The sequence below is a fragment of the Capricornis sumatraensis genome, chromosome 7 (genome assembly GCF_032405125.1).
Source record: "Capricornis sumatraensis isolate serow.1 chromosome 7, serow.2, whole genome shotgun sequence".
Lineage (NCBI taxonomy): Eukaryota > Metazoa > Chordata > Mammalia > Artiodactyla > Bovidae > Capricornis > Capricornis sumatraensis.
Window position 1 is genome coordinate 118,971,221 of NC_091075.1, and position 16,696 is coordinate 118,987,916.

Genomic DNA, 16,696 nt, shown 5'->3' on the forward strand with positions numbered 1-16,696 from the left:
AGACCTGTGGTTGCTGCAGTGTCCACCCCAGCACCACGTGGCTGGCCAGGTGGACTGGGGGACTAGGGCCCGCTCAGCCGACACCCAGGAGGTGCTGGTGGCCGGCCGGGCAGCTGCGAGGTGCGGGCAGGGATGGGGTGAAGGCATCAAAGGGACAGCGGCTGTGGCCAGATCAGCCAGAAACTGCCCCTTTAATGAAGACCAGGACGGCTCTATTGCTTAGACTTAAGAGAAACTTTATTTAGTTTTTTCCCAAAGCAACCTAGTTTAAAAACAAATTGAAAAAAGAATTGACGTCAATAGAGAAGGAAAACCTAGACAGACAGACAGACACACACACACGGAAGACAGCAAGGTCAGGGCTGTTGCGTCAGATTCTCTTCATCTTGGAAATGAGGTCGTCACAGATCCTGGTCAGCTCATCGTTCTCTTTAGTCTGAGGAGGAGAGTCGCGCCCCTGGGTTTCTCACAGTGCTTGGAGCCTGGCGCCACCCCGAGCCTTCCCGAGCTGCGAGGGCTGCCCGCCCCCGCCCCTGCTGGCCTAGGGACCCTGCGCCCACCTTCTGCTCCACCACCTTCTCCAGGGAGTGGACACGCATCTGCTCTTTCCTCAGGACCGCCTGCAGCGCCAGAGCGTCCGTCTGGGCCTTGCTGCGCACCTGGGCGATCTCCTCGCTTGCCCTGGAACAGCAGAGGGCCTGGCTGAGCCGCAGGCGGGGCCAGACACCCCTAGGCTCCTGCTCCCCCGAGTCCCCGCGCCCCCACCCTGACCCCACCGAGCCCCGCCTCCCCACGCACCGCTGAAGCTTCTCCTCCGCCTGGGCCTTCAGCGCCTGGTACTTCTGGGCCTCCTTCTCCACCCTCTCTATGTAATCCTCGACACACTTCTTCAGCGACTCTTCGTTCTGGGAGGAAGATGGACGCTGAGCCCTGAGCCGAGGCCCAGCTCTTTGGGGGTTCATGGAGCAGCCGTGGAAAAGGCCACGTGGGAGCAGCCCGCCTGTTTCCCTGCAGACAGCCCAGGCCTCCCTGACCCCAACCCGGGACCCTGCCCGCCCCTCAGGGCCCTGCCACGGGGGCTCTGTCCAGGCACTGTGGGGGAACCTGGGTCAGGCACCAGGCCCCGGAACAGCCTGTCTCGTTCCCCGAGCCCCGGGCTCTGGGGGCGGGGGCCCTGCCGCGTGGCGGTGGGGACGACGCAGCGACCAGCACAGGCCCGCGTTCTCCGCACAGGCCCACGCGGACGCCTCGCGGGCACCATGTCCTGTCGCAGGTGACGAGCCAAGAGCCCAGGGTGCAGGCAGAGGCAGGGCTGAGCCGGGCCCCACCTGCGGGCCTGCTTCTCGCTTCTTGCCAGGCTCCGCACCAGGGCTATGCTCAGCCCCTCCTCCTGCAGGGCCCCCACCCCTCCCCGGGCCCCAGGCTGGCCCAGCACCCACCGTGCGGTAGCCTTCGATCACCTCCTTCTGTTTCTCAAACCGCTTAAAGAGGTCGGAGAATGACTTCTCCATGGAGTGCAGGTCGGCCGTCAGCTGTGCTTTCTCCTTCAGGACCTTCTGCATTTCGGCCTTGGCGAGCTCCTTCTGTTTCTGAGATTCCTCTGGTGGGGAGACCAGCACCTCGGATTGATGGGCAGCAGGGTGTCTGCCTCTCGGGACCTCCCAGGGCGGACCCTTAGGGCTCCAGATGCCCAGAAAACAGCCGTCTCCTCAACACCGGCTCCGCCCAGAAACCAAGGCAGCTGGCAGTGAGCCCAGGCCTGTTCCACACTCAGGGCTTCCAGCCTGGACACGGTTAGTGCCCAACGTCCACGGAGGCTGCCGGGGGACGCACAGCCCCCAGGGCAGGGTGGACACTGCAGCGTCAGGGAAGGGACCCAACCTGCCTGCTGCCTCGCCACCCCCGCCCCTGATGTAGGGGGCAGGGGGCAGGGGGCAGGGGGCAGGGGGCAGGGGGCAGGGGGCAGGGGGCAGGGGGCAGCACTCACCCATCACCTGGTAGACAGTCCCCTCAAAGCTGTCCATGATCTTCCTGTGGGAGGAGAGGGGAGGTGGGAGGAGAGGGGAGGTGGGAGGAGAGGGGAGGTGGGAGGAGAGGGGAGGTGGGAGGAGAGGGGAGGTGGGAGGAGAGGGGAGGTGGGAGGAGAGGGCCCGCGCCCGCGCCCGCCGCACTCACCCCATCTCCAGGAGCCTCTCCTGCAGCGCCGCGCACTTGCCCCGCAGCACCTCGTTCTCCTTCTGCGTGGCCTCCACCTGCGTGGTCACACGCCCGCGTTGGCCCAGGGCCACTCCCCGCGCTGATGTCTCCCGCCCCACTTGGTGGACGTCCTGCGCGGGGGACGCCTCCCAACACGGGAGGGGCGGGGCGGGGCGGGGCAGCCTGAGGCGGGTGGGAGGTGCTGGGCGCCGCAGGGTCCAGCCCAGGCCTCCACCACCTTAGACATCGCCCCGGCCTCGTCCCATCACCAGTGAGGAGGCTGGGGGGCGCTCCCCCGGGGCGGCGCAGACCCTCATGCTACGGGTTCCATGACACACGTGGGGGCGGACACAGGACGCCCGGCTGCCGGACCACCCGGTTCTGGCGCAGTGAGTGGAGCCTGGGATGCTGCCCACCCCCGCCGCGCCCGCACGCTCACCGCCAAGTCCAGGTCCTTCTGGCTGTACTGCAGCACGTCCACGATCGGCCCCACAGGCAGCAGTGGAGCCCCGGGTCCGAGGTCACACGGAGGAGGGCCAGGAATCTGCGGGAGAGACCGGCAGGGTCGTGAGCTCCCCTGCGTGGCCCTCCACCCCCCGGCTCCCCACAGCACAGCGCGGCCAGAGGCAGTGCCTCGGCCCCCACCCACCCTGTGAGGCCAGGTCCTTAGGATATGCCTGTCTCTAAAGCAGAGGAGAGGAGGCACTTACAGGGACGCCAGGGGCTCCTGGGAAGTCCAGGTCGAGCAGCTGGGCCTGCGGGGGGCTTCCAGAGGGAGGTGCGTCCGCACTGTGAGTACGGAGACTGGGAGAGAAGCCGCCCGCCGTCTGCATGAGCCCGGGGGACTCCTCGGAGGTCAGAAGACCCGTGCTCGGGACAGGTGGGCCCCGCGGCCCGTCAGGCTGCCCGCCGCCGCTGTGGGCACACAGGAGCACGCCTGCTCACCAAATGGGCCCCCAGGCGGGCCCAGCCCCCGCCCCTGCCTGCCCCTGCCGCCAGTGGGGCGTACCTGCTGGGTGCCAGCCTCCGAGGACTGTCCTGCAGGAGCGGGTCGAAGTTAAGGTACAGAGACTGCTTCCTCAGGGCCGACTCTTTAAACTGCGAGGGGGGGCGGGGTCAGCAGTCTCCCCAGCGTGCCTGCCCCATCCCTCGGGGGAGCCCAGCCCGCAGGAAGACGCCTCTGGGGCCTGAGCCGAGTGGTCTGGGGGCCGGGGGCAGGACTGCGCTGGGAAGAGTGGCTGCAGCAAAGGGCCGGGGGTGACGCCGCCTCCAGGGACGCAGAGCCTGCTCCCGGGCAGCGGGGCCGCAGCAATGCTGGGTACTCACCGAGGATGCCCCAAACTGCTCCAGGTAGTCCACCTCGGCCCCTGCGCCTAGGACTGAGAAGAGGGTCACAGCAGCCGCCCCCTGCCCGCCCCAGGCTGCCCGCCCCCCACGGGCCTCAGCGAGACAAGGCCAGGTCAGCCGCGTGCCCTCCAGCCTGGCGCTTGGCCGTGCCCAGCACAGCGCCCCTCCCTGGGCTCCTGGACCAAGCGCCCTTTGCTACAGAGCAGGGCTGCTCAGGGTGCCTGGGGCTGGAGGGTTCGGGGGCGTCACAGGAACGTTCCCTGGGGGCCAGGTCGCCCTGGTTGAGAACCGCCACGGAGGAGTTCTTTACTATCTGATAGTCTGAACTCTGCTTAAAAACCCAAGGGTGGCTGATGCCATAAACAAAGATTTAAAGCTGACACCAGGAGCCCAAGCGGCGCAGAGCGAGCTGGGGTTGAGCGTGGACGTCTGCGCCCCTGAAAACGCCATCGAGAGAGTGAAGGCAGCCTCCGCAAGCCACGTGCCTGAGGAGCAGCTCTTCTCTGGATCATATTAGAGTCGGAACAGCGTGACAACAAAAATAGTCCGAGTAAAACCAGGCAAAGCACTGAGCATAGGAAGGTCAGGAGCACGCGCGCCGCTCAGCATCAGGGAGCAAGCCTACCATGCAGCCACACCCCGGACCTCAGACCCCGCGGAGCCAGGCTGGGCCCCCGCCCAGAGACAGACAGCAGTGCGCGCGCTCCGGGCAGCCCGCCCCTGAGGGCCAGAGCAGCAGTGGAAGGAGACGAGGCGCCATCCACGGCGGGGGCGCTGCTCGGCCAGGAGAGAAGCCCCGACTCACCCTGACCCGAGGCAGAGCGCCACCAACACGAAGGGACACGTGACGCCAGGGCCCCTGGGGCAGAGGGACGCTCCTCCCGGCTCCCAGCCCCGCTGGCACGGTGAGGACCCCACAGAGAGCCCCCCAGAGACCCTCGGCCTGTGCCCTGCCTGCCTCAGGCCTGGGGTCTTCACGGGATGGAGACCCGCGAGCTCTCCTGCCCTGAAAGGCCCCGGCTGCACTAAGGCGGCTCAGCCTGTCTCTGGGGGCGGTGGCTCCCCCTCTCCAGGGGCCTCGGTTCATACAGCCCTCCTGGCTCGGCGGCCTGCTGCCTCCTGCGCTGAGGACGGACGACCACATACCCTCCGCGGGGTCCCGGAACTGCTCCCCACTCAGGTCCAGGGTGGGCTCCGGCTCTCTCTCGGTGGGGGGTGGGTGTGCAGTCTGTGGCTTGCTGCTTGGGCTGCTGAGGGGCGCCGACCCCCCTGAAGAGCCTGTGGTCCCCCCCTGAAAGGGAGGTGGGGTCACTGCGGGGCTGGCCGAAACAAGGGGAGCAGGGGCAGCGGCGTGCCCTCCCCACCAGCCTCCCTCTGCCCGTGGCGCCCGCAGACGTGGTGGCCGCGCCCGTACCTCGCCCGCCGCTTCTGGCGTCCTCACTGGGGCCCTTGTCCCGGGTGTGTCATCTGAGCACGCCTGCCTGAAGAGATGGGGTCAGCAGGGCCTGAGCCCACCCCCGGCTCCGAGCTGCTGAGGTCCTGCGACCCCTCCCCTAGAAGCCAGGCTCAGGGCCGCATCAGGGGCCCCACAAAGCCACCCCGCCCAACCTTGCCTGCACAAGAATCACGCTCCTCAGGAGTGGGCAAAGAGCCCTGAGCTCGTTTCAACTCAAGCAAAAGCAAAAATAAGTGAATCCTACGGCTGCTAGGAAATGGCCACAGAAGCCAGCCCGGGAGGCTGAGGCCCACGCTCAGCACCGAGCGCACCCCTGGGAGGCAGAAGAGGCGCCAGGGTATTCCTGGACCTTCCAGAGGTGCAGACGGCCCTCCTGGACTACACGAGCACCCCACCCGTCCCCAGGGCGCCCCGCAGCGAAGGGATGCTCCCCTGCTGGTCCCCAGGGCCCCACCTGGGGGACATGCGACATCTCTGGTCTCACGCCTGCCCTGGAGGACCACCAGCCCGTGCTCACCGGCTCAGAGACAAGGCCTCTGCAGCCTGGCCGCTCTGCAGGTGCTCCGGGGGCCGGGCTTCTCCACTGTCTGTGGCCGGGTTACATTCTGGGTCGTCCGGCTCGTCCCTGCTCAGGCCGTCGGACTCAGGGAGAGCGAGCTCGCAACCCTTGCCCGCCTCCAGGGGGGCCTTTCCGGGCCTCGCCTCTGGTCTCCTTGAGGGGGGCTTGAGACCCAGGACCTTCCCTCGTTTCCGCAGTGGGGGCGACCTTTTGCTGGTGGCGTCAGAGAAGTCGAACTCCAGCCGGACGGGGCCACGGGCCTCCTCCCCCTGAGCACCGGGGTGTGTGGCCCCTGCAGCCTCTCTGGGGCCAGTCAGGGCCGTGTCCTCGCGTCCGGTGGCGTCCACGGAGCCCGCTGGGGCCGCCCCAGGCAGGCCCACGAGGGGTTTTTCTCCAGGGTGGGCACCAGAGGGCGAGGTGGGCCCAGTCGGGGGACCAGGGATCCCCTCCAAGTCTCCTTCCGTAGTGCTGAGTGGGTCCTCTGCCGCGTCCTGGGACGCCACCCTGGGGGGCTGTTCTGGAGCCGCGGGGCCGAAGGGCATGCTCTCCTCTGAGGGCCGAGGGTGGACGTGCTCCTCCTGGGTGCACTCAGGGCTGCCGGGCGCTGGTCCTCGGGAGGCCTCGGGGTTTTCAACACTCTCTGGTATCTGGGAAGAGTTTGAGGGTCCCGGGCTGACCAGGGGAGCTGAGGGGGGCCCACCAGGAGGCTGGTCTTCGGAGGCTGGTCTCATGCCCTCTGAAGGCGGCTCGGCGTTGACCAGTACTGGCTTCTGGAGAATTCCATGGGTCGTTTTGGTGTCTGTTTCCTTGGTGAACTGTTGACTTTTCAGAAAACAAACTTAGTTAACACTAACGAACCAGTTAGGACTTTAGTTAGATTTTAGTCCATGTGAAAACATTAACTAAATACAAAAATAAGAAGCACTGCGTCAACGCCCTCCTTGGGACCAGCTTTCACAAGAATATTCCCACAAGTCAGTGCTGGCGGGCCCTGGAGACGCAGGGGACAAGAGCAGAAACCTGACCAACGACGGTCAGCGCTGAGCTTCCCTGCACCAGCCCACGTCCCCCTTCCGGCTGGGGACCACCACTGTGTCATCAGGGAGAGTCAGGGCACACGAGGGTCAGGCTCCCCACTGGAGACAGAAAGGCCAGGTGGAGGCCGTGGCCTTCAGGAGAAGCAGGACCCAGCTCCCCGCAGCCGGAGCAGCTCAGAGCTGGCCTCCCTCTCTCTGGGCTCTGATGAACAGACAGTATCTGAGTCCCTCTAATCTCATTCAGCTGAAAAGCAGTGAGGAGAGCTGGGTAGAGGGGATTCAGGTGCGAGGAGTTCCCACCCAAGGGGAGGTGGAAATGCAGCCCAGGGATGTGAGTGAGGTGAAGGGGCCCTGGAGAGATTCTGCTTTTACACCTCTCTCTGCGCATCTGAAGCCAGTTTAAAAGAAAAAGCAAGCTTTAGACCACGTAAGTCGGTAAAAGTCAGAATGAGGCGGACTTGTATGCTAGTGAGGCCCCTTCCCACTCTGGATTCAGTGGGTCCCTTGGGGGCACTCGCTGGGTAAATTCAGCCTAATCTGGGGTGAAGAGCCGCCACCAGGGTCCCCGTCTCTCGACAGAGGCAGGAAAGCCTGGGTGTTCACTGAGCTGACCGCCACACCCAGCCAAACACCTAATGGCAGGTGAGGCTGCAAAGACGCTCCTGCTGGTCAGAGTCAAGTGTTTCCAATCTGATTCATCAAACTGGATCACCCAACAGACAGCTCCTATGCCTTTAGCAGCAAGGCCTGTCCGTAAGCCCTCTCCCAGGCTTGCTGCTGAGCACAGGAGATTCCCCAAGCGTGCTAACACAGCAGCAGAGCCGCAGAGCACCCCCTCTTTGGAGATTCCACCAGAACTTCATGAAGTTAGAGGAACAGAAACCAATCCATCTGCTGGCAAGAGCACAACAGAGGAGCTGAATGTGGTGTCTGTGCCTCCTCCGTTCCATCATTCACTTTTCCAGTAACAAACGGTTTCTGAGGTGCTTTGGGCCACGCAGGACACACGGCAGAGACCAGGAGGAGCCTAACCGGGTGTGGCAGACTCTGTGAACAGAGCTTTTCTGCTGAATCCCGGAGGCTACGGACAGCAGTACGTCAGACAACCCCACACTTACTTCTCTTTCTGGGTGTAGATTTGATGGCAGTTTCCTAACCCAATGGGGTCGCCCAGAGCAAAACAGGCTTCGAGCTTGCTGCCCACGCTGGGACTTAAGATCCTGTGTGTCTGTGGGTCCCGCAGAGGTGTCTGAAAAGTCACCTGTTGGGGAGAGAAGAGGGCACCTGCTCAATAATTCAAGTCTTTGACACCCCTCTGGCAGCACCATGCCCTGCCTGGGCAGCGCAGTAAGTTGCCAGGAAAGCAGGTGCCAGGGCGACCTCTCGTGGGACACACGGCGGATGGAACGCAGGGGCCCAGCGTGCTCACCTTCACAGCTTTGGCTGTGCTCTTCGGGGGCACATTCTCTTTCTGTGACAGACGGAGAACAGATGATCTTCCGGTAAGTTCCGGTGGTGAAAACAGGAAGTCGCAGTTTTCTGTACTTTTGTCACCAGTGACATTTCCGTCACTGAAGATATGCAGACTCATTCTGGAAAAGCAGGCAGTTGGGTGTCAGTGACGCTCATAGGTGACAGTGACAGGGCTGACCCATGGTGCTGCAGGGAGATGTCCCCCTTCGGCACAGGTGGGTCAGACCTCAGGCAGTGTGTCTTCTGCCAGGCAGTCCCCATCTTGCTCCAAGGGAGCTGCCACCTCCCAGGAGTAAGAGCCAGAGGAGCCTTCAGCTAATAGGGCAGGAGGGAAGGCTCAGGTGATTAAAACAACTTGAACTTTGTGGGTAAAAGTTCAGAGACAGATAAGGGCTGATCTGTGATGAAACTGAAGCGGCAGAGGAAGCCTGGGCCCCTCCATCAAGTGGAGCAGCTGCCCAGGTCGTGGAGAACAGAAACGCAACAGGGCCCAGCAGCATGGCCGAGGAGGAGCTGGAGGAGGCAACAAGCAGCAGGTGTCGAGTCACCTGTGGGGAGTTGAGTGTCTCCATCAGGGGCCTCCAATCAGGCCCAGGGGTTCCAGGAGAGTCTCATTCCTCCTTCCTGAGGCCCTCACGATGGTCAGTGGCATGGCACTCCCAACTTAGGAGTCACCAGAGGACTGGGCATTTGCCTCGTGGGGGCACTACAGGTACTCGCTGGCGGTGGGGACCCTGGGGACTGTGGTTGAGGAGGCCAGGTGGCTGGGGCACGGGAGAAAGGGTGGCTTTTAAAAGAGGGGGAGGTCAGGGTGACAAGCCACCTCGAAGGGCTTTGGGGGTAGGGGCTGCCTGTGGACGACAAGAGGGGTAGGAGGGAAGCGGGGCGGGGGGTGGGGGTGGGGGCGGGGTCAGAGGCTCTGGCACTGGGCCAGGGGGCGTGGTCAGCCCCTCTTGGCATCGGGCTCACACACTGCGTCCGGAGACGGGAAAGATGAGCCTGAGCTAGGGGCCACTCACTCTTGAGGTTTGGCCTGAACAACTGAGTAAACAGGGGAGGGGGGCTGGATGGCTGCAGGACACAGGACGGAGAGCAGACAGACAGGACGCCTTTTTGGCAAACTTCCTCCTTGCCCTGGGGGAAGGTGGGAGAGCAATGACGGCAGCCTTCCGGAGTTTGGCTTCTACTAATAACGAGGGCTTCTGCTCAAGAGGAGGGGTCTTTGGAGAAGAGGAGGGCTGGCCGGGGAGGCGGGGAGGGACTGGGGACCTAGGGTGAGGGCGGTCTGCCGAATCAGGTGCGGCAGGAGTCGGCGATGGGTCCGGGTGGGGCTGGACCCAGAGGGGCGGGGATCGGGAGGCCAGTGCTGGGCGCAGGGCAGCGGCGCGCGTGGACTCAGGCTCGGAATCACCGGGCGTCTCGGGAGGCGGGGGTGGGAGCCCATCTGCTCTGCTCCCGGTTGCGGCCGGGCCGGCGGAGTGAGGGACGGCGGGAGAACGGCCCAGACCGCGAGGAGGGCGGAGCCGGAGGCGGCATAGGCCCCGGTCTGGGGCGGGGAGGTCGCCAGCGCGGCAGGCAGACCCAGGCCGACAAAGCCCCAAGCCCCGGCTAGAGGCAGGACCGGAGCCCCGAGCCGGGACCCCGCCGTCGCCCCCTTACCTGTCGGCCGCGGCGCGGAGCCCAGGGTGGGAGGTGCCGAGTTCCGCAGCCCCTCTGCCCGCCGCCGATTCAAATACCGACGGTTGGCGAGCGCGGCCAATCAGCGCGTGGCTGGGGCGGGGCGCGGGGCGCCGACAGCCAATGGGCGGCAGAACGCCAGCCCACGCCCACTAGGAGGTTTCGTTTCCGGGGCGAGGGCACGCTGGGCGCGGCGGTCGCCGGATTCCTCAGTAAAGGCGGCTCGCCTGACGCGCCTAGAGGGGAGGCCGCACGCGGGTGGACGGTGACTGCGGAGCCCGCCGTCTCCCAGGAATCCCGGGCTTTGGTGCGGACGCGCCTGAGCTGCGCGGAAATCAGGGCCCGAGAGCCTCTCCCCCGAGTCTCAGTTTCCCCAGCTGGGCAATGGGATCGAGTGCAGCGCCGCCCCCAAGCGGGTCGTGGGGGGAAGAGCCAAACCCTCGCGAGAACTGTAGGGGCGGCTCGCGATGTGGGGGAGGGGGGGGGTGGGGGTGGGGGGTGTGTCGCACGAGGGGCTCGAGAACTTCATTTCCCAAAATACTCCGCGGGACTCCATCTCCCAGAGCGCCCCGCGAGTGCCCCGAGGGCAGGGACTCCGTTTCCCAGAGCGCCCCGCGCCGCCGGGCGCCTACTGGACCCGGACGCTGTGGCCGGTTCGCTACGCTGGGTGGCGGCCCTCGCCGGGCCGGTTTCCCGGCGGCGACGGCGGCGCGATGGACAGCCCTGAGGTCACCTTCACGCTGGCCTACCTGGTGTTCGCCGTGTGCTTCGTGTTCACCCCCACCGAGTTCCACTCGGCCGGGCTCACGGTGCAGAACCTGCTGTCGGGGTGGCTGGGCAGCGAGGACGCCGCCTTCGTGCCCTATCACCTGCGCCGCACGGCCGCCACGCTGCTGTGCCACTCGCTGCTGCCCCTCGGTGAGCCGGGGGCCGACCTCCGGAACCCGGAGCGGGAGGGGCGGGGGGCGGGGTCCCGTGCTGGAGAGCCGAGGCTGCGAGGGGATCGTCCGTGTGCTCGGGGAAGTGCTGCCCCTTGCAGGTACCTGGCGGAGAGGCGAGCTCAGAACCCTGGGGAAGGGGGTGCTCTGCTCACTGGGGCAAGTGGTGAGCTGGCTCTCGGCGGACAGGTCAGGTATGAGTTAACTGATGCCCCTAGGGGTGGCCTGTTCCAATCTCCTTGGAAGATGGGTGCGGGAAAGGCAGGCAGAGAGGGTGACGGCAGTCGAGTGTCATTTCCGCCTCCAGTGGATCTTCCTGACCCAGGGATCGAACCCTCATCTCCCGCATTGGCAGGCAGGATCTTTGCCACTGAACACTAGGGAAGGCTCCCACCCTCACCCCTACCCTTTAAAAAAAATATAATTTTATTCACGGGTGTGCTGGGTCTTCGTTGTTGCCCGAGGTCTTTCTCTAGTCGCGTGGGAGATACTCTGTTGCAAGCCTTAAAGCACGCAGATTCCAGTAGTTGTGGCACCGGGCTTAGTTGCTCTGCAGCATGTGGGATCTTCCGGGCCCAGAAATCAAACCCATGTCCTCCGCGTTGGCAGGCCGATTCTTAACCGCTGCATGGCCTGGGAAATCCTAGAGAAGCCCTTTTGGAACTTCAGAGAAGTGTTGTTTATTGCCACATGAGTTACTTATCATGTATCAGTTTGATCAATAGCATTTATTACTATTTTTGCAACTTCAAACCCTTCCTGCAGGTCACTGTCCACGTTATTAACTTTGATATGCAAATTGACCCCCATCTGGCCACCAGGGGCCTGGAGCTGGCTCCCATGTCCCTTGCTCTTGTCACTGTTTGTTTGCTGTCTGGTCCACGACGTCCCGGTTCTGGGATGGGCCATACTCTGGTCTGCTTCCTCAGAGTAGGTGGGACCCAGAGGCTGAGATCCAGTCCCAAGACGGCCTGTGGGCAGCTCTGCATTGGGTGACACCGTATCCTTGTGCTTATTTTTGCTTTTCTAGGATTTTCTCATTTTATTTCCTCTACTCATATGTGGTTTTACAAAGCTAGAGTAGTAAGATGAGAATGTTTTCTGCTCACTGGACAGGTACTCAGTTGAGTCAGCTATGGAGCTGGACAAGGCCCACCTGCCCTGGGGTACCATGGCCTTGCCCTGGGAGCTGACCGTGGCAGAGAGCCAGATCCAAGGCTGGGGATTAAAGGAAGAGGCCTCCCCCAGTCCCACCAAGGGACAGGGTCAGCACTGGGGAGGCTGGCAGCCGGGCAGTCCCAACCTCTGCTGAAGCTTGCCCGTCCCTTTTAGGCTACTATGTGGGCATGTGCTTTGCAGCCTCGGAAAAGCAGCTCTACTACCCCAGCCAGACCCCGGAGACCTGGCGGGCCTTCCTCCTAATAGCGTTGATGCTGCCCGCCATCGCCTGTACCCTGATCTACTACTGGTCCCGGGACCGGTGGGCCCGCCACCCCCTGGCCCGCACCCTGGCCCTCTATGCCCTCCCACGGTTGGGCTGGCGGGCTGTGGCTTCCTCCGTGAACACGGAGTTCCGGCGGATTGACAAGTTTGCCACCGGGGTGCCGGGTGCCCGTGTGATCGTGACGGACACGTGGGTGATGAAGGTGACCACGTACCGCGTGCACGTGGCCCAGCAGCAGGACGTGCACCTGACCCTGATGGAGTCTCAGCAGCACGACCTCGCCCCAGACTCGCACCTGCCCGTGCAGCTGCTCACCATCCGCGTGGCCAGCGCCAACCCTGCCGTGCAGGCCTTCGACATCCGGTAGGCGGGCCTGCGGCTGGGGCCGCTGGGGTGGTGCACCCTTGGTCTGCTCTTGGTGTTGCTCAGGGGCCGGGGTGGGTGGGAGCTGGTCCTTCTGGAGTGCCCCTCCCTCAGGTCCTCTGCGTTTCCTCTTTCTTCTCAGCCTGCTCTGAGCTGTTTTCCCGGCGCCTCGGCAGGAGCACATGGAGGGTGTCTGGGGGCCACTGTATGGGACAGATGCTCAGTGGCTCCCTCAGCCCTGAGCCTGGGCCGGGGCCGAGGTGCTTCTGTCTAGTTCAGGCTGTGGCAGGCCTGCCCGCCCCTCCTGGACCCGTCTTGGGCCTGAACCTGCCGAGGGCCAGGCCCTCTGCTGCAGTTCTCCCACCCTCCGGGCCCCTCCGCATGTCCCAAGGAGAGGCCCATGGGCAGCACTGGGCCAGTGGGCTCTGGACCCACGGCCATCTCTAGTGGGCCCTGCCCAGCAGTGTCCACCTCTACAGGCTGAACTCCACGGAGTACGGCGAGCTGTGTGAGAAGCTCCGGGCGCCCATCCGCAGCGTGGCCAACGTGGTCATCCACCAGAGCCTGGGCGACCTCTTCCTGGAGACCTTCGCCTCCCTGGTGGAGGTCAACCCGGCCTACTCGGTCCCCAGCAGCCAGGTAGGGGGTTGGGCAGGGGAGGTGGGTTCCCACAGCTGGGCCGCCGTGGACCGCCTCTCCTGGGGCAGGGCAGGAGCCCCATCCCCAGGGCAGCCCGACCGAGCTTCCTCTGACCACCTGGCCTCTGCCTGCAGGACCTGGAGGCCTGCATCGGCTGCATGCAGACTCGGGCCAGCGTGAAGCTGGTGAAGAACTGCCAGGCGGCGGCCGCGGGCGAGTGCCAGCAGTGCCGCTGCCGCCCCATGTGGTGCCTCACCTGCATGGGCAAGTGGTTCGCCAGCCGCCAGGACCCGCAGCGCCCCGACACCTGGCTGGCCAGCCGTGTGCCCTGCCCCACCTGCCGCGCGCGCTTCTGTATCCTGGACGTGTGTGCCGTGCGCTGAGCCCCCTGGGGGGACCCTGCGGCCGCCTCCAGGGGAAGACGGGCCTCTGGTCCTCGGCGCTGCTGTGGGCAGATCTTCCGTGCAGCGACTCATTGGTGCCCCGAGGCTGCGGAAGGGCCTGGCTGCGGTTTTGGCAGAACCTTCCTCCTGAAGTTGTGTCCCTGGCAGTGGGGTGGTCTTCAGCACCTCTGCCTCCTTCACTCTCTGTTTTTCCGACCAGGGGCCAGTGCTGGGCACGCAGAGCATGGTGTCGGGTCCATCTCCAGAGCATTCTGTGGCCCCCGAGCTGTGTTCTGGGCTTCCCCTTGGTCTGCCCCAGATGACCCTAACCTAGCCGCTTGCCTTAAACGTATGGGGCACAAAAGTCTGAACTGCTCCTCAGTTACACGACAGACTTGGATTTGTCTACGACTGCAGTCTGTCACGGTTCCGTTGCCAGGCTGGCCGCTGGCCCTGCGGCATGGTCGCCCTCCCCACGAGGCTGCTCTGAAGACCCAGTGCAGAGCCTGGCGGTGGAGGGCACGAGCATTGCCCAGGGCCTCCTGGTGACCGCGGCCAGCCGAGGGCGCCCTCCTGGGTGGGGTGGCCCCCATCCGCCCCCTACCCAGAGATGCTTCGGGCTTTCCATCAGGGCCTGTTTTCACCTGCCTTTCCCTTGGCCAAGTGCATGTGGGGCTGCCCACCCCTTTGAGGGGCCTGTGGCCATGTGCCTTCTGGTGCTCCCACGAGAACAGGGAATGGGCTGTCTCAGACTCCTGGTTGCGCAGCGACATCTTGTATCCAGACAGCAAGATTGTGGGGACCCAGCGTGAGGCTCCCCACAGGCCCACCCGCTTCAGAAGGGGAGTGCCTGGCAGTCAAGGCAATGACAGCTGCCTCCCCAATTCTGGGTGGTGAGGTGGAGGGCAGGGGGAAGTGCTGGGCTCCTGGGTACAGCTTTGAATGTGGCTGTTGGAGGGGCCCTGAGCCTCCTAAACGTGGTCCTTCTAAGCAGGTTAGATGGAATGAACTCAACCAAGGCTGCATTGAGCCCAGAGATTTGGAAGTGAGCAAGCCCAGATTCGTGGTCTTCCGGGGGCACCCACAGGGGACAGCCGTCAGAAGGGCAGCCAGGAGCCATGCCCGGCCTCAGCCTGGAATTTCAAACTCTGGCAAGGGAGAGCCAGGCCTGGGGTTGTCTTTTCTACAAGAGACGGTTACTTAGTTTTATAAAGATATACCTATTGTAGCAAAGTGGTATGCTATTGAATAAAACGTTAGTATGAAGTTATCAATATTTTGTTTCTCCTGATACTCAAACAACTGGGGCGAGGCCATCTTAGAAATGGCCTCTTTATTGTGCGTCTTTTCTTCAGAATAAAGGGAAGAATCTTCCCCTGATGTTCTTGCTGGGGTCTCAAAAACTTACTTCCAGGGAGCCTTTGTGGATGGGTCCTGGAGGGTAGGGGTGGGGGGAGGGGTTAGCATACACGTGCTCCAGATGCAGGGGCCGACGTGAAGGACACTGGTGATCCAAGGTGGTGAGCCCTGCTGGGTGAGGCCTGCAGCCATGTGCTTGCTGCTGGGTCCCACGCAGAGCCTGCTGGCACAGCTGCTTGGCTGGGAGAGCTCCTCAGCAGCACAAGCTCCGTGCTCCCTTATGCTGCTGCTGGACCCTGAACATGCTTATAAAGTACACGCAGCCCACTGAAAGCCAGTGGGCTGGAATTTACTTTATCTTGGAGATACTTTTTTTTTTTCATTATAGTCCTTCTCTGATAGTTTAGTCACTAAGTCATGTCTGACTCTGTGACCTCATGTGTTACCGAGTCCAAGCTCGCCCTGCTCACTGCACGGTAGGCCAGTGAATCTGGGACGAGGTGTTGAGGCAAGGAATACTTTATTCTGAGAGCCTGCTGACTGAGAAGGCGGCAGACTGTCTCAAAACAACCCTGTCATTCGGGTCTGGATGCCAGATTCTTTCATAGGTCAGAAATGGGGGAGGTGAGGGAACAGTAAAAAGGCCGTTAATCTTGCAAATATCTCCTAGAATTGCAAGCCTCAGGCAGGGTATATGTTAATTTCTTCCTGCCTTCTACAGGTGGACAGGGTTCTGAACAAAAGGCACTTTAGAGTCTGGCAGAGAAGCAGGGTTCTCTGAGGCAGGGTTTATGTATGATTGTCAAAACAGTTCCAGCATGGAGTCAGAATTGACTTTTCCCTAAAACATGGACTGTAGCCCGCCAGTCTCCTCTGCCCCTGGGATTTCCCAGGCCTGAATACTGGAGTGGGTTGCCGTTTCCTTCTCCAGGAGATCTTCCCAACCCTGGGATTGAACCCAAGTCTCTTTAATCTTTATTTGCACACAAGTATCACCACCTAATGCATGGAGACTGGCCAAAGGCCCAGCCCAGTGAGGGGGGGTAGGGAAGGGAATGGTATGTGTGTGTGAAGAACGCGTAGTAGGCGCACAGGTTTGTGTGTGTGTGAAGAACGTGACATAGGCTCACGGGTTGTGTGTGTGTAAACAACGTGACATAGGCTCAGGGGTCTGGGCATCTGACGCCGGCAGCGAGTTTTAGGGGCGCGAAGCCTGCAACCCGAGGCTGCCTCCTCTTCCGGGTTCCGGGTTCCGGGTTCCGGGTTCCCGCCAGCGCGGACAAAGTCCCTGGAGTGCCGACCAATCGGAGAGCGCCCCAAAGCTGGGCTCGGCCAATCGGAGGCGCGCGCTTTGCCCCCTCGGCGCGCCCGAGTCGCCTGCCTCCGAATCTCCCGCCAATACGCCTACCCCCCCCCCCCGCCCCCGCCCGCGAAGGCGCGGCCAATCAGCATCGAGCGGCCCGGCGGCCCGGCCGCCTCCATGGCGGAGGGGACACCCTTCTCTGAGGGCCTCGCCTCAGTCTCCCCGGCGGAGCCCCTTGGCTGCCCGGATGGCAGTGCGCGGGGCAGCGGTCTCGCGGCGGCCGCCCCGGCCTGGGCCGCCTGCGCGGCGCGCGCCGCGGCGGGGCGCCCCCTGGGCCGCGGCCCGATGGTCTCGCCGGCGCGGCGCGCGCGGGAGCCCGGGGGGCGGGGCGGCGCGCTATAAGCGCGGCTGGGGGCGGGGCGCGCGCGGGAGCCCGGGGGGCGGGGCGGCGCGCTATAAGCGCGGCTGGGGGCGGGGCGCGCGCGTCAGTCGGCGCCGCGCGGAGAGGAGCTCGCGCCTGCC

General features: G+C 63.8%; 2 protein-coding genes across 3 annotated transcripts; one reads left to right on the forward strand and one right to left on the reverse strand.

The window, feature by feature from the left end:
* Positions 1 to 310: 310 nt before the first annotated feature.
* TACC3 (transforming acidic coiled-coil containing protein 3) lies at positions 311 to 9,788 on the reverse strand. 2 transcript variants are annotated; one of them, XM_068975762.1, is made up of 16 exons: positions 9,728 to 9,788; positions 8,025 to 8,187; positions 7,714 to 7,856; positions 5,517 to 6,380; positions 4,958 to 5,024; positions 4,690 to 4,834; positions 3,523 to 3,575; positions 3,206 to 3,294; positions 2,907 to 3,111; positions 2,636 to 2,740; positions 2,176 to 2,252; positions 1,988 to 2,031; positions 1,440 to 1,600; positions 799 to 905; positions 561 to 681; positions 311 to 436 (listed from the first exon to the last, which is right to left on the reverse strand). In XM_068975762.1, the coding sequence occupies exons 2-16, from the start codon at positions 8,184 to 8,186 to the stop codon at positions 371 to 373; spliced, it is 2,409 nt and encodes an 802-aa protein (XP_068831863.1). In that variant the 5' UTR covers position 8,187; positions 9,728 to 9,788; the 3' UTR covers positions 311 to 370. The 2 variants fall into 2 exon arrangements, with proteins under 2 accessions (XP_068831863.1, XP_068831862.1); XM_068975761.1 differs by lacking the exons at positions 311 to 436; positions 561 to 681; positions 799 to 905 and having other exon boundaries at positions 1,074 to 1,600.
* A 598-nt stretch (positions 9,789 to 10,386) lies between these two features.
* Positions 10,387 to 14,799, forward strand: TMEM129 (transmembrane protein 129, E3 ubiquitin ligase). The gene is made up of 4 exons (XM_068975765.1): positions 10,387 to 10,663; positions 12,016 to 12,490; positions 12,970 to 13,129; positions 13,264 to 14,799. Exons 1-4 carry the CDS (start codon positions 10,459 to 10,461, stop codon positions 13,510 to 13,512), a joined length of 1,089 nt encoding a protein of 362 aa, XP_068831866.1. The 5' UTR covers positions 10,387 to 10,458; the 3' UTR covers positions 13,513 to 14,799.
* The last annotated feature ends 1,897 nt before the right edge of the window (positions 14,800 to 16,696 follow it).